We start from the raw sequence: 17,345 nt of genomic DNA on the forward strand, positions 1-17,345 counted from the left end.
TGCGCTAGGCCCGGGCGGGCAGCGGAGGAGCCCCTCGCACCCGGCCGGCACTGACGTCCTTCTGTTGGTTGGTAGGTCAGATGTGGGGGCAAACAGGTGCTTAGCCCTAATAAGGGATTAAAAGATGTTTCATGAAGCCGCACGTTGGCTCCTTGAACTTGGGGGCCATTGCCGTGCTCGCCCTGCTGTCTGCCTGACTGGTGCGAGGGGTTAGGCTGGTGGGGCTGAGCTGCTGAGGGATGGAAGGGACGGAGAGCGGAAGCGGCATTTCCTCCTCGGTCATCGCAGACTGGAGTTTGGTGTTTTGGACTCTGTGCTCTGTGATCCTGCCGGTGCTGATCACCTTGTGGTGCAGCTTCCAGCGGTCCCGGCGGCAGGTATTAATACGAGACATCTTTCGCAAGAGCAAGCATGACTGGCACTACACAGACCTCTTCGGCCAGCCCTCCTACTGCTGTGTGTGTGCTCAGCACATCCTTCAGGGTGCTTTCTGCAACTGCTGCGGCCTGCGAGTCAGTGAAGGATGCCTCAAGAAGGCTGACCAGCTGTTTCTCTGCAAGGAAATTATGATGAGGAGCAATGGTGGAGCCCACAGCTCAATGCCGCACCACTGGATCAGAGGCAATGTCCCACTCTGCAGCTGCTGTATGGTATGCAAACAACAGTGTGGCACACAGCCCAAGCTCTGCGACTACAGGTACTGCAATGAGAAAGTGCGATGCTGTATTGTATTTTCTGCAGGGTTATTGGAACGCATAAGGAGATCCTGCAGTAGTCCAATATGAAACTGTTAAAAAAACAAATTCAAAGAACCTAAAATTAAAATGGATGCTTGTGGGTAATTTGAGTCATAGATTAAGAGTATGGCATCTGCTCAGTGTAACTAGAACAAAAAACTGGCCTATAATTGTTTCAAGTTCATTTTTAAGGATATTCAAAAAAAGCTAATGGGACGTATTCAAAGCTACTGTAATACAATCCATTGTTAAAGCTTGTGGTAACAGTTAAAAAATTTCAAGGAACCATTGAATGGGCTTGTACTGTCACGAGTAAGGCTGCTTGCAAAGTTGTCAACATGACGCGTAGTGGCATGTTATGCCCAAGTATAGTGCTAGTGGTCCAGGTCCTGGGTACAGTGTAAGTGTTACTTCAGCCTTCTCAAAGGATGTCATCTTTCCAGCTTTATTCTGCCAGCTTTTGCTTTGCTTCTGTGTGATACTGTCAAATTGCTTGGTAAGTAAGCAGAATTGGAGTGTAAATAAAGCATACTAACAAAAACAAAACCTTGAGAGTATGCGTAGGAGAGGAGGGAAGAAGAGGATTTTGGAAGCGAAGGGGGAAGGAAGAAGAGGAGAAGAAGTAAGTCACAATACAGGGCAAGTATAATTGCTGCTCTAGTTGTGTGCTGGATTAGTCAGAAGGACTCCAAAAATAGCTTTCACAGCTGCTTAAACGAAGGCTTTGGATGTAGAAAAGGAGGATTAACATTCTGCAGAGGCTGGCGGTGGATATTGCAGTATTTCCTCTTGTTCTAGTCCATTTTTCAGGACAGCTTTCAGAATAGGTCAAAAAGCTGAGCAGTTTTGCGTAACAAAATCCCATCAGCCTCATACAGGACTCTGTAACCTTTTAGGTTTCAGACTTAAAGGGGTATTATCAATCTTAAGAAAATTATTAATTAATGTTATTAGGAACACTTTATTAAATTGAACTCTAGTGTTTTATCTGTGCTGTTTAAGGATGGAGAGGAATTCAGTTTCTCCTACAAGCTTTCAGTGAAACTTTATATTGCAGACAATGCAAGAGGATATTTATAGCACCTGTTCTTGGAATTAAAAAGAATTAATTTAAAACTGTTGGGGTTTTTTTCCACATAATTCAAATACTTTTCTTGACTTGCAAGCACATGACCAAGTTATGTAATTTTCTGTAGCCAATACATAGTTGTGTAAATATCTAGGGATTGCATGGTTTTCTCTGTAACATGCTTAAAGTATTACTTAAAATGGTGCATGGAAACATAAGTACTTTTCAGAAAGTTAATCTGTCTAAAATAAATGAGCAAAATCAACATGCCTGTTGTTTGAGGATTTTTTTCCATGGTTTTTGGTCTTTTCTTTTTTTTTTCCCCAGATGTGTGTGGTGTCAGTACACTGTACATGATGAATGCATGATGGATTGTTTAAAGACTGAGGAGTGTACATTTGGAGAATTCAGAGACTTAATTATTCCACCATATTATTTGTCTACAATCAACCAGATGCGTAAAGACAAAAGAACCAATTATGAAAAGGTATTTGTCTACTGCTTCTTGGTGTTATATTTTAAAAAATCAAACCCCACACATTTAAACTTCAAGTCAATATATTGTCAGATTAATAATAACAATCAGGTAAACGTTTTAATATATATGAAGCACTTGCAGTGTTAATTCAGAAGTGTTTGTCATTTTATTCACATGGTAGTTGAAGCATGAGCAGACATTTGGATCCTGTTATTCCAAAACAACACTGAGATTTGGGTACCTTACTTCCTCGAATGTTTTGTGATTTTTCTACTAATGTGTTCATAACATTGTAGTGTTTGTTGTTCTAGGCACTGTAGAACTGAAATCTTCAACCTTGGTGTGTCAGAAGTATTTGTTTCTATTTTGACTACTTCAGACTAATTGGTAGCTTCCATATTTCAGCACTTAACAGGGGACAGGTTTCAGAGCAAGGCTTTAAACATTTTCAAATGTGCATTATTTGTGTGACTGACTGACTGTTACCTTTTTGCAGGTAGTACCTTACTGCAGAAAACACTGGATGCCAATAATCATATTGGCTAATACTCGTAGTGGAAACAACATGGGTGAAACTTTAAAATAAAATAAAAGCTTAAACTAGAATAAACTTTGATTTCACAATGGCAGTAGGATCTTGTGGAAGATCAGTAAATGAAACAAATCAATGCAGGTTTCGTCTTTTAGAAAGAATAGCTTTATATAGAGAGACCAAAAGTGCAGAGGCTCCTCCCACCCCCAAGATGGTTATCGTTCTAATACTGGTCCAGTTTTCTATTTATAGTAACACATGCAGTAATTCTGTTCATGGTAAGTATCTGGCTCTTGAAACAGTGTACAGTTTTTAGAAAATTAAATACTTGGATCTTCTGAATTTGAAACTTGTTTAAATTCTCACTTCACTTGTGAAAATGTCAGTGTTTACAGTTGCTGCTTTGTGTTGTTGCTTTCCCCTTAAAAGCCACTGGGATGGCACAGGATGTTGACGTAAGGCAGTTAATTGTTCCTTGGATTTCCTGGCTGCACCTTGATACTCTTCCTTTAAAGTTCAAAACCCAGCTGTAGAATACAGCCTAAGAGAAATCACTATGTGTTGAGTTTAAACGCATCCCAATAAGGCTTTAAAGAATAAACTTCTTTGCATGCTGAGTATTTAAAAATAACTTGTACCTGAAGTCTTTCATCTTTACAGAATTCATCATAATGTGTCTAGATACAGACTTTTCTTAGGACTCTGTCAGCTCTGTTTATCAGTGGCATTTATTCCTGGTGAAGCAGCTGGAGCTCTGTTGTGAATCTGAGACACCAAATCCTGCTCATAAAAGTCAAGACAGCTCATTTGCTAATGTAATATTGTAAGAAGTTCATTCTAATGCAAAACAAAGATTCTCCATTTAAAGTTGTCTATCTGTGAGGCAAATCCTGAGTCATGCTCTGTGAACTTAACGGAACTTATTTTCCTTTCTTCTAGGTTTTTGATCTAAGCAAAATTGCACCTGCTAAAGCACTCCAACTTTGTACCTTGCTGCCTTGCAACACTGTCAGGGTTCTTGTCTGTGGTGGGGATGGCACAGTAGGCTGGGTCCTGGATGCAGTTGATGAAATGAAGATAAAGGTATTGTGTTTTACATTAAAAGATGTCTTATGGTGAAATGAGTTTTGGAGCTGCTAAAGTGCTACACCTAATCTTTTTACCTGCATTTATTGTTTTCGTCTTCCTGAATAAGCCTACAGTGAAATATTTCCAGAATTACTTATTCGTACTGGGGAGGAGGGGGGAATGCATCTTGTTATGAGTCCCTGTAGTTCAGGAAAAATATGAAAGCTTTAGATTTTCAATGATATTTAAAGTAGTTCTTTTCTGTAGAACAAGAAAAGAACAAACTGTGGAATATTTTATGGATTGTTCTTTCCTCTTTGTCTAAACAGATATGTTTTAAGTGGCATCACTAATAATGGCTAATGTGCCCTGACTGCTTATTTCTCCCACAGTACTCAATCTTTTATAATAACCTCATAATTTTTCGGGCTACACTGTTTCTATTGCTAGTGTATGAATGAGTACTCCTGCTCCTTATCACGTACTCTAAAGAATCTTAGCAGTCTGCAACCTCACCTGTTAACAGCAAGTAGAGAAGGAAAAAATAAGCTGTGTGTTAACTGCTGATTTGAAATGGAAGATTAATGATATTTATCTAACCTGAACATTTGGGGATAAAAGGGAGAAAATAAGTGCTAAAGAAGGAGCTAATACACAGTGTTTCTGTATCATAGGGGCAAGAACGCTATATTCCACAAGTTGCAATTTTACCTCTGGGAACAGGTAATGACCTGTCTAATACACTGGGCTGGGGTGCAGGTTATGCTGGAGAAGTCCCTGTAGAACAAATCTTACGAAATGTCATGGAGGCAGATGGAATCAAACTAGACAGGTAAGTAACAGTGAAAAGATAAATTCTACAGAACCAATACTACCATAGCTCTACTGATACCCAGTTGCAGCAGTATATGTAAAGAAACACAATTATTGCTGGAAGGAACTGCAAAACAACTGAGGTCCAAAATTAGTCTTTATTTAGTTGTTCTGCAAGGCTTGTGTCTTTCATAATTTAGACAAATTTGAAACTTTTTACTTGATCCCAGTATAGATGCAAGATTCTTAACTACAGCTTTGATACTAAGTGAGAACAGTCTGTCTGTCATGAGTCTAAGTAATGGCTGTTGTTTTTCAGATGGAAGGTACAAGTAACAAACAAAGGATACTACAACTTAAGGAAACCAAAGGTATGGTTTGCAAGTATAAATATGGATTTGATGGAGTACCTGTATGTTTATACGTATTTTTCTGGTTATCTACTTCCCATTAAACACTGTGACTTTTAAATCCTAATAATGATATTTAATAAGACCATAACTAGAAGTCCTGTCTTACAGGTATTCACAATGAACAACTACTTTTCTATAGGACCTGATGCTCTCATGGCTTTAAATTTTCATGCTCATCGTGAGAAGACTCCCTCTCTGTTTTCCAGCAGAATTATTAATAAGGTGTGTTTGGTAAAGTGATATTTTCTCCTTGTAGTTGTTGACTTAAGGCTATTTTTTGCTTTACGTTGCTTTACTCCCCTACTTCCTTTCATGCTGTTTTAAGAGTTTGAACCCATTTTTCTTGGGGAGGGGATTCCATGCGTAAAACATGTTTCCAGCCTACTAATAAGTGTTCTGTCTTGCCTCTGCTTGCTTGCTTACAGAATATGCTGTTTGTTCATTTTTTGTTTAGAAAGTCTCATTTGCTTTGAAACTTAATGGATTAAGGACATTGCCTATTTCCTTTTTAAAGTGGAAAGCAAGTTTCTTATGCGAGTGGTGGCTTATGTCATATGAAAGCTTAGTTGAAGGATGTGCGAATATTTTATGTATGAATTTTAGACAAGGTTTACAGAACAATAACTATACATGAATATTTCAAATAGTCTTCATATGTATTGTCTCTTTCTAACAGAGTTTTCTATTCTTCTTGTTTGTTGGGGTTTTTTTGTAGGCTGTTTATTTTTTTTATGGAACCAAAGACTGCTTAGTACAAGAATGTAAAGATCTTAACAAAAAGGTTGAGGTAAGTTTTTTTAACTTGATTGTTCTCCAGACAATCAGTGGAGTGTAAAAACTTACCTTGTGAGAGAAATCTTTGCAGTTTACATCTATATGATATTTGTATAAGGATGGCTCTGGACTTGGAGTATTTTTGATGTTCCTCTTGCTGTCTGCAGCTTACTTCATGGAATTCATGTCTTTGAGCCTACTGAAAATTCCTAAATTTTCTTCTGGCCTTGACTCAGTTCTGTGAGTTCAAGTACTGATATTCAGAGAAGATTTGCCTTTGCACCAGAGACTTACATAAGTGAGGGTTCCTTTTTCTTTCCTCTGCTAACAGAAATTTATTACAGCTTAGGCTATCTTGTGAAATCAGAAGTCACTTTTTTAAAGTATGAAAAGAAAATATGTTCTATTTGTACAGGGCCAGTTTTTCTTCAAATTAAAGCCTATTAAATACAGAAAGATAAAAACTAGCTTATATTGAAGTACTGAATTTGATCCACAGTAATTTACTTCTGTTTGTCTTCTAAAGCTAGAGTTGGATGGTGAGAGAATCGAGTTGCCCAATCTGGAAGGCATCATTGTCCTGAATATTGGATATTGGGGAGGTGGCTGTAGGCTCTGGGAAGGAATGGGTGATGAACCTTATCCCTTGGCGAGGTACCCAGTGCATCTTTTTGGTTTGTTTTTGTTTTGGGTTTTTTTTTTTTTCCTTTTAACAGTTTCTGTAATTCCCTTCAGTAGGTTGTGCTTATGTAGCCAGCCTTGTCTGAAAGTCAGAAGGATTCCTTGTGACAGTAGAGTATCTCAGATTTTTTATTTTCCTCATGTTAGAGACTTGGACTAAGTGCATCCCACACATCAAGGTTTTTTAAGACCTTCTCAAAATGTCTGACATGATTAAGCAGTAGTGTAGCAGAGGCTATTAAAAATAAAGGTAGCCTTCAAAAGGTAGACGATAAGTCCATTTCAGAATATAAAAGAACACGTCTTAATAGAGGTTAGGATATAAATTAAAAACAAAGCAAGCCAAAAATCTGACTCCCATGCTTGAGTAAATTGGCTAGAGCAAAACTAAAGATGAGAATAGGTGGGTACATTAGTTATTCCCTCTTGTGACTTCCTTCTTCAGAGGCCATGTGTATAAATATACTCCATAGTTCTGTTAGAAGGCTTATGATCCTGGATTTCTAAAAATACTTTGGCAAGGTCCTTTACCAAAAATCTAAAAAGTTAAGCCATTAAAAGATTTTCCTGTAGATTAATAACTGAGTGAAAAGACAGAAAATTGTACAAATTAATGGAAGAGAAATCTACTGTGGGCCTTAAATATGCACGATAAGTCTTGGAAAGTCACATATCCGTAATTTCCAGAAGCTAGCTAGGGTGTACCAGCTGGTGTATTGCTCCATACTTGCATTTTTGTATGGCTTTGCCATTCATGTGATTTGTTGTCCAGAACAAATAGATAGTTTAAACATATAGTAGAATAAATTTGTCTTCTCTATAGCAATAGCCATAAAAGGACTGTGTAATACTTGGACAGGTATTCTAGAGCTCATGAGCATCACTTAAGAGAGTCGTCTTTCTTAATTCCTAGACATGATGATGGACTTCTGGAAGTTGTTGGTGTTCATGGTTCTTTCCACTGTGCACAGATTCAGGTGAAACTAGCAAATCCTGTTCGCCTAGGGCAGGCACATACAGTCAGGGTAAGTGGCATTTATGAACCTGTTTTCCCAAATTTGTTCTAATACACAGTATAGAATCTCAAGCAGTCAACTGTCTGATCAGAAGTTGCAGCTGAGCTAGATGTTTCTCTTGCTTAGTAAAAGTTAATTAAGTTGTAATTCACAGTCCTCTGTTGCCGTGGTTGGTGGCCTATGAGTGCAACTAATTACACACTAAGCTTCTCTCTGGCCAGACTGCAAACGTGCAGCATCAGTATACTGTAGCTGTAAAAGGTATCCTCAGAGCTACTTTGAACTGCTATGATTGTGTGTTCTTCTATTTAATACTAGCTGATCTTGAAGAGTTCAAAGATGCCAATGCAGGTGGATGGAGAGCCATGGGCTCAGGGGCCCTGCGCTGTTACTATAACTCATAAGACACGTGCACTGATGTTGTATCACTCGGGTGAACAAACAGACGACGAAGCTTCCAGCATGTCTGAGCAAGACCACGTGAGAGAACAGACGGATGAAGATGTATAGGTTTTGTGGAATTTCATGTAACACAGTGATGAACTTCAGCTCATCGAAAATACTGAGAACGCCTGATCTAGGTTAAAGTTTATGCCATAAGGTTCATACTTATGAGTGAACTAGAGCTGAGGAAAAAGCCATGCTTTCATGTTCATGAAAACTTTCACAGCTGAATTACCACAACTGTTTTGCCTTTTAGATTGGTGGTGATGCCCAGCCTTCCTAGCTGGAGGAGTCAGTTACTCTAATGGCAGGAAAAAGAGAGATGCTGCAGCCCTTTCTTGCTATGGAATCAGATCTTCTGCACATATGCAGTGTAGTATGCAAAAGGTTTGATACCCTTGGAAAGGGGAAGAGCTGGGAGTTTAGCCTGCTTCTACCTGCCCTCTTCCCCAAAACAGTTCCAGAACAGAAAACCAAATCAAGTAGGATGTAGGCTGATTTTTCTCACAACAGCCTCCTCCTGGCTGCCATCTCTTCATGGGAGCAGGACAAATACTTTTCGGTGTGCCTGCTTATGCAGAGCATATCTGATAGGCTTGACTGGGGGAGCACAGGATCTGGGAGCTCTTGGGAAGGGGGTTAGCAAGAAAGATGCTTTGGACCAAAAGTTTCTGGAAATGTTCTGTTAGTGAATGACCTTTTTCAGTGGCTTTGTAAGCCACCGACAGAGTACTCCTGAAGTCCTGTGTACCCAAGATACCACTTCAGAATAATTTACCATGACTTGCACTGAATAATCCAGTAACTGACACAGCTTCAGTTCAGTGAGAAACTATTTCTTGTGAATAGCAACATCTTAGTTCTTGAGGAGGCTTTTTAGAGGGAAAGTTGGTTAAAGGAGACGTCTTTTTTAGCTGTTTACAGGAGGGTTTTAAAGAAATAATGATGACTGACAAATGTGGGTTTTTTTAAAGTCTCGTTAAAGATCTTCCTTCATAATCACCTGAAAATGATCGATAGCAAGTCTGTTAACTGTTTAAGCGTGGATGTTGAGAGCGAAGTTTGCAGAGGTTAGCAAGCTCTGGCGTTCATGTGTATAATTTGACTGTGAAAAAAAGAAAACATGGAAGCATTTGTTTTCTGACTGGCTCTTAGGGGGTCAAAAATATCTTGTTGGACCTGAAACTTCATTTCCCATATGAATATAGGGTGAGAAAAAGATTGGTGGTCTATACTGATAGTAAAGGTTAAGAACACATACAACAGTACACAGAAACTGTCAATTTGGCATATCTGAAGCTTCTCAGGTTAAAAGCTTCTCAGGTGAAAACATCTTCATGGTTAACAGAAGTAAAAATCTGCTTCCTTTTTTCTTTCTGTTGTATGTATTTTAACCCTGCAGCAGGTGAGAGCTACGAGTTGAGGTTTAAAATTTGTCACTAAGTAATTTAGTTAAGTCCAGTTGAGTTACTGAAGGTGATCTTACATTCAGCATAAATTCTTTTCCTAACTGGATCGTGCATAAACCAAGATCATAAGAGAAGTTGAGAGCCTTGGTCTGAATTTTGAATGTTGCTGCTTTTGTCAGAACTCTCCCGGTCTTTTTTTTTTTTTTTTTTTTTTTTCTCCCCCTTTTTTCTTTATGCTAACTGAAAGCGATACCGTTGGGTAAAGTAAGCTATGTTTCTAGGTTTTGTAAAATGAAACTGTTTTTCAACAATCTGTAAAATGATATTTGCATTAACAGTGAATGAACTATTTATATTTTAAAATAATTTATTGAAACCTTGGCAAAGTCAGTATTTTTAAAACCTTCAATTGTAATCCTCTTTGGAGAGCATTTTTAACTTGATGGTATTCATTGTAGAAAGTGTATGTACTAGATCTTAAATACTACTGATTATCAGTGAATTTCTAGCTGCCTGAAAATGTGATTAGTGTGTAATGAACTGTAAAACAGAAGCCATTTGTAAATTCTATATTCATTAGCCTTGTACACCTCATCTTAATTATTTTATTGTATGTAAATATAGAAAACAAAATAATAGTTAAATCTATGTAAAAAGTGTTTAAAATACCCAGAGGTATACTATGTTAGATAAATCCACTACCCTTTTTTTTTTTTTTTTAGTTACGATGTTCAATTTGTATAGACTTCAAAAATCTTGCTAGTTATGTTATTATTTCTTTTAATAATTTGTAACCATCAGCATCCTAAAAATAACTAAGTTCTGTGCTACAGTTCTTACGTAACTATTGTTTACAAACAAATGGCAAGTCTGGAAAAGCAGGGTATGTGCTATGAAAGGCAGTATTTTCTCAAGAAAAATGACACCACTGGCTACTTGACCTAAACAATTCATAATACAGTTTAAAGAGTTACCTGAAGTTGATCTGATGATTATTCAAATTGTTTTATAGCCTAAGAACCTTTAACTGTTCAAAAACTTCACTCTTTGAACTCCTGACATCTAGAAAAAAAATAATCGATGCCAACACTTTGAAAGTCTCCCTTTTTTACAGTAGGTGAGGTGCTTTGCCCAAGTGGATACCAGTAATGTTGTACTATGTCTGTGCAGGCAAGATCCTCCCATGTACTGTGGCTTGCTAGGAGTCCAGGCCTAAATGTGTGAAATCCTCTTTGGGAAACATAAATCCAACAATCCTTTTGGAGAAACAAAGGAGAATTAGAAACGAAAGTGGCATTTAATTGGGTGCTTCTTTGGGACAACCCATGCTAAATGGTTTGGTTTGTACTGAACACATCATCCCCTTCTTGCATGTGGAAGTGAAGAAGGTGGTGTTTCACAAACTGAGTGTTAGTCATTGCAGCAAATGATAGGTAGCAAACATAACCATTGTAAGCATGGGGAAGCCTCTTGTAAAATTGTATTTATGGTTTGGAGCATATTCTGTAAGGCTGAAGTGTCCAGTTCCTAATGTTCCAGATGTGGGGTCATCTGTCTGTTATAACTATATGTAGCTGCAATGTGCGTGATGAAAAAAAGTTCTTTTTAAACATACAGTGTTAGCACTAGAATCTGTTGGGAAATCTTTCTGTCTCCAACATGCTGTCCTTTGATTTCAGTGTTGTCTCCTTTCCAGTATGTTGAAAATTGGATTAAAGCTTGTTCTGAGTTACTTTTATGGAACTGTTACTAAGTTTAGTCCGACTGCAGACAGTAAATGTCAGCAATGGGCTCCCAGATTCTAATGCTAACATAAATGAATTTTTCTAATTTGTAGTATAGCTGTAGCATGTCGTCATGTGTGTTGTGACTGTAAAACTATGACATGCCTTTTTAATACTGTAGGTGCATAAAGCACCAGTAAAAATAGCTTTTCTGAAAACAGATTGGAAACCTGAAAATGCTGCAGTACATTCTCTATCCAGAAGAGGGTACTCTGCAGCTGGATCTCGTGTCCTGCACTGAAGAATTTTCCCATGCCCTGTTAATCATTAACATTGGAAAAATAGTGAAAGCGATGTTTCAAAAAGACAAATAGTGACAAGTTTCTTCTGGCAGTCTTCATATAGTATACCTTTGTGTAAAATGTACAGGGTGACTAACATCAGTTGTCAAGCACTCAAAAGTGAATTCACAAAGTTTATTTTTGAGTTTTATTGCTGAATACACTTTAGCTTAACTGAAGTTTGGTCAGATTCTGATAGATTTCTCTGCTGTAGGTTCTCAATCTTGTGACATGCTGTACAAAAAACCTTAAACTTGTATGGAGAGCCTTTCTGTGAGTCTGCTTCCTGCCTTGCTCAAACCTCACTTGTTTACACCCACACTGTATGTGTATTTTCACGTTTGTAGAACTTCTTGTCATATGCTTTGTTTTACTTTGTGTTTTCTCTTCAGCAATTCATAGCAGGGCTAAACTGTTTCAAATGCCACCTGCATTTTGGATCTTTCTTCACGTCTGGACTTCTTAAGGCCAAACTTGCATTCTTCATCTTTAAAAACAGCTGACGTGAATGGCATTCACTTATATTTTTTTTTCTGTCTATTCTTCCTGCGGCTTAAAGCAGGTTAGGATAGTGCTTGGAGCATATATTTAACAGCACTTTGGAATTACTGCAGTTATTAAAGAACATAGTCCTATGTTTTCTTTCTACTGCAATGGCAATATTTGTTTCAAATTAATTTGGAATTATGTTCAAATTTGAACGTTTTTCTCAGCGCTGTTATGAATTGCATTTCATGTTCATAATATAAAAGACTGTATAGCATAATTCATGCATTTGATACTTTTTTTTTAATATGTTCACTTTCGATGTTGCCCCTTCATGGTTTGGTTTTTTTCCAGGTCTTGCTTTTCTTAGGCACTAACGCCATTTACTTTAAGTAGAATTTTTAAGTACTTGCTCTCAGAAGACAAACTTGAGTTTGTCCTGGTTGCAAAAGGAAATGCTACTGTATTTGAACACAGTTGGAGAAGATAATTTTGTTGAGGCAATGCTTATAGCAAGTGTGAGTGAAAAGTTGCTTTAGCTGATTCAGGCTGCGAATTTGTTCCCCTGTACATTTTGTCTTGCTAGTGTTTACAACTACTCAGTAAGTGCTTCTTTCCCTCGGTCATGTAATTACTCATTTTATGCTGGCTCACTTTCAGCTAAAAACGTCACTTGGGGCAGTATCAAAAACTCTGCTGAACTGGGGATAGTGAGCTTCTCTGCTGCCCAGTTTATCGTTCATGCCAGGTAGCTTGTCAAGAAAATTGGAATGGCTTCACACAGCTTATTCCTAGCGCAGTAACCCACCTCTTTGGCTTTTTCAGTCACCATCACCACCCCTGGAAGATAGTAGAAAGGACTCCAAAGGTTCCCAGGCCCCCTCACCTATTTTGAAAGTACAATTTTTGCTCTTTGCTGCTGGAGAGAAATCTCTCCATTGTCCACAGGTTCTGAGAACTGATAGTTACAGGTTCTGGTCTCAGTTTGGCCAGTTCCTTCTGGTTCTGCATTACGTTGCACTGAAGCTCACAGCTTTTATAGTGTATGTTATTGTATCTCACTGGTCAAAAAAACCTTAAAGCACTGTACCTTAGCTGTGAAAAGCATAACAGTATCAATGTTATAATACTTACTCTTTTTTACTTGTTAACAAATCCATTTTGGTAGAGCACCACTGTATCCTAGTTAGTTAATTTATGGGTAAGAGTAGGACACTTAGTAATCTATGCATGTGTTCTAACTGAAAATCCTTTTTTGTTCTGTACTTCATACCGACTGCTAGCAGTTTTCTTCCTTTTGGAAAAGAAAAAAGATTTGACCCTTCAGTTAGGAGTAAACTAGGGTATCTTGAGATTTAAAAGTACTAGTGGCGTAACTGATCCTGTTGAATGTGAATCCCCTTATTTAAAAATGCTCTTTTTTTTTTCTGAGAAACAATAGCTGCTTCTTGAACACAGGAATGAGACAACAGAGACAGTTTGTTCATTTAGCAATTAGGTATATTGAGGGAATTTACACATTCTGTATTTCAACTTCATTTAGGCCGCAGTTCTAAAAGCACAGCATGACCAAAATTTCTTTATCTCGCTAAGAGTGCTGAATACCCAGTTCAGGTTTTGGGCATCTCAGGGAGAGACTTCCAGCTGGACTAAAGCCACATGCCTTGACTAAACCTAGTGATGTTATGCTGATTTACATTAGCTGAGGATCTGGCCCTTAACTGTTCAAAAATATGAATGTATTCAAAATTTTGCTTTGTTTCTCATTAGTACTGCCCTGATCACTGCGCTATGTATTCTTATTGCTGTAATTCACTTGTTGCATAAAAATTTCTTTCTAAGAATAAGTGGGAACTTGTATTGTGAGTTTATTGCATTCTGTAACTTCAAAGTTTACATCCCTCAAAAGCCATTTTGTCTGCTACCAACTGTTGTAATCCTTAGAGTACCTCCAGCAGTCTTCTCTTTCTAGGATTTTTATAGTTAAACAGAATGGATTTTTATTTTTGTAGCTTGTAACTTCACTATGTATAGTAGTTATTTCTATTTAGTAATTAGTGGTCAGAATAATGTAAAAATGTTACTTATAAGAGCTGTAACTTCAAATTAGTAATAACAACTTATAAGAAAATACCAGCATGTTAACAGCTTAAAAAAAAAAATTATTCCTTAGCTTGGAACTACTGTGATGCTGTGACTTGGATTTGTATTGAATGTGTTTATGCATATGTTCTGAAGTTGCACTAAATAGGTAAAAAATGAGCTTAAAATGCAAGTAATAGATCAAAAGTAGAATTTATAACATCTTAGGTTTTTTCAGCCAAGAAAAGCGGCATTTGGGATTCAGTATTTTTTTTGGTTTTCCCACAGAGCAGTAAGGAAGGAGTGGTTGGTGTCTTCTTGACAGAACAGTTGTTTCCTTATGGTACACTTTGAGATATGTATTATTTAGTGCCCAAACATAAGCGAAAGCTGCCTGCACCATTCCCACCTTTCTTCTCGGAAAACAAAAACTCAGAGCAACCCTGAATGCTCCCAGCTGTAAAGTGTATGAGATCTTGCTTGCAAAGAAATAACCAGCTGACATAATATTCAACGTCCAATATAAATGTCTGAAGTCAAAATCTGTTAATTTTTTTCTTGACATCAAGTGATGCTTTTAAATCCCAAATTGTTTTTCCTTTGTTTTTTTTTAAGAAGTCAGGCAGAAATGAGAGGATAAGGAGGTATTGCTGTAAAACTCTGAGTCATAAAAACTGGGAAGCGTGTTCTTTATTTGCTGTGTAGGCACAGGAAGCATGATTGTGAAAGGGCTCATAAAGGCCTCTGCTTTGGTTGCACCCTCATTGGCTTCACCAAGTATTTCTGAGGCGGGTGATAATACCATTGCCCTGTGGTTATGATGATTGCTCACATCACTGCATGTGGGTGATGTGTGTTATTTGAGTATTCGGGCCAGGTTCTGACTGTAAGAAGCTGCAACTTCAGTGAAGTCACAGAACCCCACCAGTTCTGTGGTGGTACTCCACGTTAACACAAATGACATTGAGGAAACTTTTGGGTTTGATCAGTTGTATCATGGCCTCTCTCTTGTGACTAAAGCTTCCAGAAGGCGCTTCTGAGAAACATCTGCTCCATATTCTTCATAGACGTTTGTAAATACAGATTTTTCACAGCACTGACTCTGTTACTGAATTTCCTAATGCATCTTTTTGTTGTCTTGTTGTTTGTATTGTATTTCTCTGTAGATTAAATGTGTGGATTAAAGTATTTAGACTCTGTTTTTCCTGTTCCTCACTATGCATAAAAGCAAGTGTCAGTTTTCAACTCTGTAACAACCTAGTGATGACGGTAACTGCCTGGCATGTAGAGGGCTGCAGTACGATAAGCTTGGTCATTTTGAGAACAAAGTTGTATTTTGTTGAACACTGCAGCTGTGCTTCTGCCTGAGATCCCTGCTGCAAAATCCAAGCGTTTCAAACCTCAGATGCATGGAAAAAATTCTAGGCAACATGGTAATGTCATTCAGAGGTAAAAACAAAGATGTTTCGGCAGCTACTTGCCTACTTCTGGTTCATCTTTCTCCTCGAGGTATTCACCCCAGGAAAAAGCTGAGTTTGTATGGCTTTATAATAGATGTGTTTAAAACAGTTTAAAATGCTTCAGTAGTAAGATGAAAGTTCTAGCTCGTTCCTTCTCACTGATGATGTCAGTGATTTGGGATCTTAAAAGAGTTTGTGATGCACACTCTTTATTTAGTCTAAGGGGGGAAATAGGCCTGGAAAGAACAATTTCTACATAAGAGTTTAACAGGAGGTGTTTTGGTGTTACATTAATATAAACTGGAGGCAGGAGGGCTGCTGAGCACAGGTCAGCAAAATATGTGCGGGGCTTTCCACAGAAAGAGGAAATGCTGCTGCTGGGCGACATTCAGAGATCAAGTGGCTCAGTGCTTTCTCCTGGTGGCAGTAAATGGGTTGGTTCGGGCTTTTGGAAGTAAAATCCCCCTACGGGGCCACTTTATCATGGTGTCAGTTCCCTCCCCAAGTCTTCTCCTCTGTTCCCCGATCTCATTTGCACAAAAGAGAGAACAGGCTCTGGCCTCTTATCTCCTATTTTATGCCACAATGAAACCTTTTTAAAGACTATTTTTTGTGTTGTTTCCCACTCAAGATGGGGTCAGAGCATGGATATTCAGCAGGTTTTTTCGTAGATGGCATAAGACAGTAGTTTCACAGAGCTTTTGAGGATCGCTGGCACTGATGTTAAAACAGGATCTAGGTTTAATACATTTTTAAATGTCTTTAGAACTGTTGGAGTGAACTGTGCACAGCACCAGCTTGTGCCTAAAGCTGTGTCAGAAGTCACACCGCAGGTGTGTCTGGGGAAGAACATGGGTTCTTAGAAAACTGCAAGTCAAGACTGAAATTTTATTTCTGTCTTTTGATGGTAAAAATGTAAAGTATTTGCTGAATGAAAAGTAAAGTGATAGTGTGAGTGTCCAAATAAAGCTTCAAGGGGTCCAGTGTTAGACACTTGAGGGCTAAAACTCTGATTTCAGGGTATCTCCTCTAGCAGATACGTTTTTCTCTTAAGGCAAAGCAAAGCCCTAATTGCAGAAATGCAACAGACAAGCTCTGCTTCTTCTTCCTTGTGCATCCTTGTGTAGGCCATGTGAGAACACGCTGCTGACTGCAAGGTAACAGACGGCTGGAGAGCCCTGGTGACCGTGGGCGCTGTTGGGCTGAGTGGGGCACAAGGGGGTGCAGGTCTTGACATGTGCAGCCCAGCAGCGCCAAGGGTCGTGGTCCCTGGCCTGCTGCAAAATCCTGATTCCAGGCTTAAGAGCTGCAGAAAAGAGCCTGGCTTGCTCAGACCTGCGAAAGAGCAGCTCCCCATGTCCTTCACTGAAGATGGGGAAACGGCAATGCATACAGAAAAATTATTGGCAGGCAGAGCCTGGCTTTTAGCATGGTAATTGCAGGCTCTTGTGTGCAGCCCCCTGAAAGGTGCTCAGGAAAGCAAGAGTCAGAACGATTGGATTGCCATCAGTCATTCGATGTTTGCTTTGAGTACGCTAGGGGACCTCTAGGGGTCCCTTCCAACCCAAAACATTCTATGATTCTATGATGTTTTTGTTTGGTCTTAAACTGAAATGAGAAACTGTTATAAATCACTTTTAAATGTTTTTAAGGACAAAAGGGGCTGCCTGGCCCATGTGAAGCTTAAATGCCATGGGGCTCATAGCCCAGCCGCTGGGAACTGCAGCTGGAGGAGCAGGTAGGCGAGGGGGCCGGCAGACCCACCCCGTTACCTGGGCCCGATACCCAGGCCCTGCAGCCCCCCCTGGGGCTCCGGGG

The 17,345-nt window shown here is 38.8% G+C and overlaps 1 protein-coding gene and 1 pseudogene across 1 annotated transcript; both read left to right on the plus strand.

Moving 5' to 3' along the window:
* The first annotated feature begins 6 nt into the window (after positions 1-6).
* On the plus strand, positions 7-10,168 carry DGKE (diacylglycerol kinase epsilon). Its single transcript, XM_035891622.1, has 11 exons — positions 7-697; positions 2,134-2,293; positions 2,781-2,861; positions 3,756-3,899; positions 4,559-4,716; positions 5,017-5,068; positions 5,219-5,332; positions 5,826-5,897; positions 6,411-6,538; positions 7,479-7,590; positions 7,900-10,168. The coding sequence occupies exons 1-11, from the start codon at positions 240-242 to the stop codon at positions 8,089-8,091; spliced, it is 1,671 nt and encodes a 556-aa protein (XP_035747515.1). The 5' UTR covers positions 7-239; the 3' UTR covers positions 8,092-10,168.
* Positions 10,169-15,497: 5,329 nt separating this feature from the next.
* Positions 15,498-17,345, plus strand: part of LOC104123745 — a 4,374-nt pseudogene continuing 2,526 nt past the window's right edge.

This window comes from Egretta garzetta, unplaced genomic scaffold (genome assembly GCF_000687185.1).
Source record: "Egretta garzetta isolate BGI_Z169 unplaced genomic scaffold, ASM68718v1 scaffold213, whole genome shotgun sequence".
Lineage (NCBI taxonomy): Eukaryota > Metazoa > Chordata > Aves > Pelecaniformes > Ardeidae > Egretta > Egretta garzetta.

Excerpts from the sequence above, each read along its gene's own strand:
- DGKE (XM_035891622.1), top strand. The coding sequence starts at position 240 with ATGGAAGGGACGGAGAGCGGAAGCGGCATTTCCTCCTCGGTCATCGCA. Across the intron at positions 5,069-5,218 it reads ACAACTTAAGGAAACCAAAG|GTATTCACAATGAACAACTA; the intron begins GTATGGTTTGCA and ends CCTGTCTTACAG. Across the intron at positions 7,591-7,899 it reads GGCAGGCACATACAGTCAGG|CTGATCTTGAAGAGTTCAAA; the intron begins GTAAGTGGCATT and ends ATTTAATACTAG.